The sequence below is a fragment of the Heptranchias perlo genome, chromosome 1, assembly GCF_035084215.1.
Source record: "Heptranchias perlo isolate sHepPer1 chromosome 1, sHepPer1.hap1, whole genome shotgun sequence".
NCBI classification, from domain to species: Eukaryota; Metazoa; Chordata; class Chondrichthyes; order Hexanchiformes; family Hexanchidae; genus Heptranchias; species Heptranchias perlo.
Window position 1 is genome coordinate 69,945,797 of NC_090325.1, and position 6,447 is coordinate 69,952,243.

At 40.0% G+C, this 6,447-nt stretch overlaps 1 protein-coding gene across 2 annotated transcripts in view; it reads left to right on the plus strand.

The window, feature by feature from the left end:
* Positions 1 to 257: 257 nt before the first annotated feature.
* LOC137323084 (zinc finger SWIM domain-containing protein 6) overlaps positions 258 to 6,447 on the plus strand; it is a 173,763-nt gene continuing 167,573 nt past the window's right edge. The window contains exon 1 of one of the 2 annotated variants that reach the window (XM_067986493.1): positions 258 to 804. In XM_067986493.1, the coding sequence (XP_067842594.1) occupies positions 435 to 804 (370 nt within the window). In that variant the 5' untranslated portion in view covers positions 258 to 434. The remainder of the gene's footprint in view (positions 805 to 6,447) is intronic. The other variant, XM_067986500.1, reaches the window with a different exon arrangement.

A 6,447-nucleotide genomic window follows, 5' to 3' on the forward strand; every position in this document is an offset into this window, starting at 1 on the left:
TTATGGCGTGACAAAGACTTAACGTTCCGAGTCGCTCCAGTTATTATCATTAACCCAGCACCCCCCCCAATCCTCCCATCCTCCCCCTGTAGAGAAGGGGGCGTGTCTTCTTCGAAGTTAGAATGCGAACGCCGACGTTCTGGAACGGCCCCTCCACCCCGATTATGGATGGAACGTCCATTTGCGGAGAGATCACAGGAGTTCGCCGACATTCCGGACCGCCCCCTCTCCGCCCTTTTATGGGCAAGCGGTCCTTTTGCGGCGAGATCACAGGAGTTCGCCGACGTTCAGGACCAGCCCCCCGGTATTTCCATATTAGGAGCGCGTGACCTTTTTTGCCGCACCGAGGCGCGCCCTCATTGTAAACAGATAAAGGCTTCTCTTATAATGTACATAACTTCCGTTTCAATGTAACAGTAGCGAAGCGAGGCAGTATGGCGGACCGCGGTCAGCCACCCGCAAAACGGCTCTGCTGCAGGCCCGGCTTTAATCCTTCCAAAACGCCACAGAGGGCGGCCCCGGCCGGGAAAACCTACAACCCGGAGTCGCTGCTGGACATTAGTGCCAGGAAAGTAGCGGAGAAGTGGCCTTTCCAGCAAGTGGAAGAGCGTTTCACCCGCATCCCGGAGCCCGTTCAGAGGCGAATCGTCTACTGGTCCTTCCCAAGGAATGAACGGGAAATTTGCATGTATTCCTCATTCAATTATTCGGCCGAAGACGGAGGGGACGATGAGAGCAGGTTGCCTTTTAAACGGGGCATCGTACTCCTTGAAAGCGGCTGTGTGGACAATGTCCTTCAAGTCGGTAAGTATTCTCTCTCTTCCACCCCCTCCCTCCTGGCTCTTTTTAATCGGACCTAAAGCGAAGAGGAGAATGCATTATGTGCCCACGTCAGGAATTTAAAGAGCAAGCCAGGTGAAGAAGTGTACACAATACACCCTTTATTTTAAAGGGACAACATTCCGTTTGATCACTCGGGACAGCGTTGGATTTTAACCCTGTCATTCAAAGCATCGTGCCCCTTTAATACATCGCACGAGTTGGTGTAGATTGTTTGAAATGTTCAGTGCCACAAAGAATTTTTTTCTCATCAGATCTCTTTCAAAAAAGATGGCGTCCTGTTTTGCAGTACTGTTTTATATTTGTAATATATATTGTTTTGAAATGTACGGGTGCATGTGTCATGTTACTGGTGTGTGGGATGTTTATTTTATGGGGAATGGGAAGGGTTTTGAACTCCAAATTCCTCCCCTCAAAAAAAAAAGACGGCGGTCTCGGTAACCTTGCAAATTTCTGCCACGATCTGGATTCGCTAGTTCCAGTTAAAAGGATTGACGACGAAGATATTTCTCCCTTTTTTTTATTTCCATTTTTTTTCCTGAAATACTTGGTAAGGGGTGGGGGAGTTGCTTTTGTTGGAAGCGATCCTGGTTGTTATATTTGCCAATTGCGCATATCAAATAGCCGTCAGGCATTCCCTTCCCACCGCCTCGTTACTTTGTTCCCATTTTCATGTTTATTATTTGTTCTTTTCAGTTTCTGTCACCCTCCACCGTCGGACAATAGAGCTTTCTTCAATGCTTGTTAAAGACATTGGGGATAGAAATATGTGGACGGCAGTGACAGACTGGCTGGAGCGATCCTTTCATACCACGAAGAATTGAGAGGGGGATCCATCCAAGGGAAAAGGAGATCGGGTGACCAAACGTCTCAACAGATTTGAGTTTCCTCCCCTAAACAGATCTTCCTTTTCCCCCTCACAAGATCACTTATTGGGTTTCAATGGCTAGTCTTTTTTTTTTCATTCCACCTTAGTCTGCGGTTAATTTGAATTCTAAAGCAATCTGCAAACGTGATTTTCTGCATGATCATTTATTTTCCAGTGGCTCATTGGGCGCAGTGCCCTTCCGCCTAAAGGGGTTTTCGCCCAGTATGTGTTAGGCTTTTTTTCTCTCTCTGTCGTTGTCTCCCTTTTTTATTTTTGAAATACTAGCTTTCACATCGACTCTTCTTTGATCTTTCGTGCTCCCTTTCGAAATGGGTCAGTTTTGTTCGTGTTTTTTTAAAAAAATGAAGTGGTGGCCGGTTCTGTTGGCTTTGATGAGCTTTTTTTTTTGCGCTTGATTCTCCGCATGCAACCGATCAAGAATGACAGGAGTGCGTACAGGGAGGGTTCTTGGCTGATTGCATTTAGCCAGGAATTCACTGTGAAAATAAGCCAAGGGGCGATAAATAAAAGATGCAATCTTCCAGGAGACACAGACGAGCTTTAGTAGCTTTCAACAAGAACGATGTCAAGGGTTTTAAAGAATTTTTAAAGGAGAGAGGAGGAACCCCTGCAGGATCTGGGCAGCTTTTGATTTCAGTGGCTCTGCTGTAGGGAATGTTTGGCCCCAGCTGAGTAGATTTTTGAAGATGGACTTAGTTTTGAGTGAGAGGTTGTTAGTGATTATACAAGTAGCTTCAGATTTTTTTTACACACTGATTGCACAGCTCGGACAGATAATTTTGGCATTTTGCTTTCTCTTCACTTCTCCCTTCCTACCCTCATAACATTAAAGTGCTGACTTTCCTTTTAATGTCAGCCCCCCCCCCCCACCCCCGTACACATTTAAATGGTGTCCCATCTCAGACTTCATTTGCTAAATAAATTATGATTATGATGGGACGACATTTAAATGTGTACTTTGGTGGGGGGTGTTGGTTGTTATAGGAATGACAGAGCTTTAATGGGAAGCAAGAGAATGAACCAAAGGGGAAAAATTCAGGTTTCTCCAGCTGTCAAGAAAAAGTTTGCCATGGTCCATAGCACTAGAAACCCACTGATTTGCTCAAACTTCTATGGTGAACTTATTTTGGGGAAATGTGAAGGAAAAACCTCTTACCCAGAATTCTCTTCATCAATCCACATGAGAAATATCTGGATATGTGTTTTTTTAAGTTTGTTCACAGGAAAATGCCATATAACTACAGTCACTTCATAGGAAACAGTAATATCACTGAAGCTAATTTTGGGTGTGACTGGTCAGACTGCAGTTTTGCTGTAAACCTGTAACAACATGGTAGTTTGTGCAATGCTTATAAAATGCATAATTGTTGACAAGGTCATCAAGTGATTAAAAGCCACTCCTCAGAGGCATTTCTTACTTCAAAAATAAACCTACACTAGCAATCATTGTTACAACGATGGGGGAAAAAGAAATCAAATTATTACAAATGGATTTTTTTTTACTTCTAATTATTTATTATCTTAGCCTTGTGGTGACTATTGAAAGGACTCTTGTGAGCATCCATCTCTGTCCCTGTACCTGACAATGATATACGGCATTTATAACTTTGAGAAACGGTTTTTCTCGGGTCTATCACTCACTGTAATAGATGAGATTATGGGCTACTGAAAAAGTGTTTAAGTACAGCTTTTGATATCCGTTAGTTTTGTCTATTTGAATGAATAGGCAGTGCACGTCAGGTTTCGTTCATTGCTGCATTGCTTCTTGCAACCAGAAGCTCAGGGCTAACTTTATTTATGGCTGTGCTACTTTCACAGCAAACTAAAAGCTCATTGAGCTGCTGGATAGTTGGTAGTTGCCTATTCTTTTGCGTCATTGATTGTTATAACTCTAGTTACATTGTATAAACATTGAAATAAGCAGCACTCCTCAATGCAGACTTGTATTGAAGCCAGAGTTCAACATACTACATAATTGTTTGGCTCCTACATTTCCTATTACTCAAAGTTGTTTAAAACATATTCACTGTAAGCATCAAAGACTCTTGTATCCCCCCCCCCCCCCCCACCACCACCACACACAATTTAAAAACTTTTGACATCTTTACCCCATGTCAACTTCAGCTAGCTCCTGCCTTGCGAATTGTCACCATTGCATGCTGATCGTTTCTAACGTGAAAGTCAGGCTTGAGTAGTGTTTACAGGGTTACCATAAGTCATGCACATGGTAACCCAGTAAATTATTTGCATTAAGCTTTGGTTTGCTACATGTGATTTCCACTATGCTTGAAATGGATTTGCAACTGCCTAGTATTAAGAATGCAGTTAATGTTTCAAGACTGTAAAGTAAGTTTAGCACTGAATATGCATACTGTTGGAATCAACTTATTTTCATCAGTCAATCTTAGTTTTTAGTTTATCAATTAAGTTGATAAACCGGGTTACAGGCTCAGTAAAATATCAGATTTTTTTCAATTAGCATGTGCATAACAGGCACTGAGTATCAAATACTCCATTTATGCTGGGAGGCTTTTGATCAGAACTGAATTTGATCTCTCTGGTGTTTACAGGAGCTGTCACTTCAGAGTATCTGAGTAAGTTTGTACTGCAGAATGATATACTAGCTTTTAATACAGGCTCATCTTTAATTAGTGTAATAACGTATTTAAGATAATACCAGAAAAACAGCACTCTTAAATGTAATTATTCCAGAAGGAGGAATCGGTGATGAGTATGGTTTATTGTTGTCTCTTCCGAAACTACTAATATCAAATTACCTGTTTGATGCTTGCATTTTGTGATCTATTTTCTCCAGTGATTGGTTGAAACAGATATTGTGTAGTGCGTAATATTGAAGTAAATTTGTGGGAGTTTCACCTTTTGATCCATTCTAGGTATAAGTTATAAAATAAAGGATCCCTTTCAAGAAGAGTTCAATTAAAATGTACCCTTATGATACCCAAAATACAATCCCACCTTAAGGACCTCTCCCCAAGTCTCAGTGTATAACAATGCATTTTAAATGAAAACAACTGTATGCTTGGGGAAAAAAAATCTGAATTTACAGGCCTAGTGTAAATGAAGTTGTGAGATTATGTAGACTTCAACAGTTCATTAGAAAGCAGTGAGTCTCTGACTATTCCTAGTGAGGAATTTTATCTAATCTTGCCAAGCCAGAACAAGAGCTCTTCGCCATTTTTCTTTGGCAGATGTAGCAGCTAAGTAAATAAAATGCTTTGTCTTGAGATTGAAAAATAGACATAAGGATATTGCACGATCGCAACCCTAGTAAAATAAATATCCTTTAGAAAATAAATGTTGTGACAAACAATGGCAACACTTCTGTAATTGAGAGGGAATGAGTGATGAGTTTTAGTGGAACTGAATCTGAAGGGTTTAGAAGTCCAGTGTTACGTTTAGATGAATAGACAATAATAGTGGACCACTGCCTGCAGGTTTGATAGCATCTGCAGGGGTTTATGAAAATTCACTCAAGTTAGAGCAGGCCTCACCATGCGAATAGTTTTCTTTTTCCTGAAGTATTTGATGATGAAAAAGCATGGAATGCAGTGTGACACTTAGAAATATATTTGCTAAGTAATTTTTGACCTGTAAAGGTAACTTTTTTGAGAAAAGATCAATTTGATCATTGATTAATTCTGTGCAGTGCTTGTGAACTGACTATAGGGATGTACATCAGCACACAAACTTTTGCAATTAAATCATTTGTAATGTGTATCTCCGATTAGATACTGCAAAACAATAATGTGCCAAACCAATAAGCTGTGACCATGTTTCAGGCACTATTGAAATATGTAATTCCTGACACTGTATCTAAGAAAATAGGAAAATTATAAACCCCCATTTGTTAAGGGCATATTAGTGGCATGATTTAATATGAGGACCAAAGGATTTTGGGCAATATTTTGTAGTGTGTTTGTCTTCCACCGTGCCCCCCCACCCCCTCAACCCCCCAAAAAACTTTTTTTTGTTGGGAAAAGTAGAAGGAAGCAGAATTCAGCAATAGTTAATGGAAGAAAATTCAGATATTTCATAATAATTTGACCCCCTTTCCCAACTGAAAATTGAACTTTCTAGATATGGTGCAGAAATAATGCTATGTTCACAGAGAATTAAAGACTATAGATGACGCTTTTGGTATGGTAACTACCTTCTCCGCATTTACTGTATTCTTACCACTTCTGTTTGTTGATGTATTTTCTAAACTTTAATGATGTGTAAAACTTCTGTTGAATAACATTGAATCTTGTGCTGTGATACACAGTTCTCATTAGGTTGTTGCAGACTTCTGTGAGTCATCAATAAGTTACATCTGAAGTTATCTCCCTCTTAACTGTTCGTGTTCATGTACAAGTTCATGGTATGTGGCTAACTTGGTTCTTGCGCACAAATTGGTCTTGATTGCATCAGTTTAATTCGCTATTTACACTTTTGAGTGTATATATGTAGAGTGAAGATTGGGTAACAAAAGACATTGGAGTCAATCTTGATATGGTATTGTTTTGAGTGGAATATATTACAATATAAGGGAAGGAGATTGGTACAAATATTTGTATCAGTCTTTGCTTACAGTAATTTGTTAAAAGCATTGCTTAATATGAATTTTGAAATTGACAAATTATTTCAGCAAAATAAAGGTTCACTTTTCCCTTTGCTGCAAAGGTCTGTGACTACCAAGACCATCTTTTATCATTTTA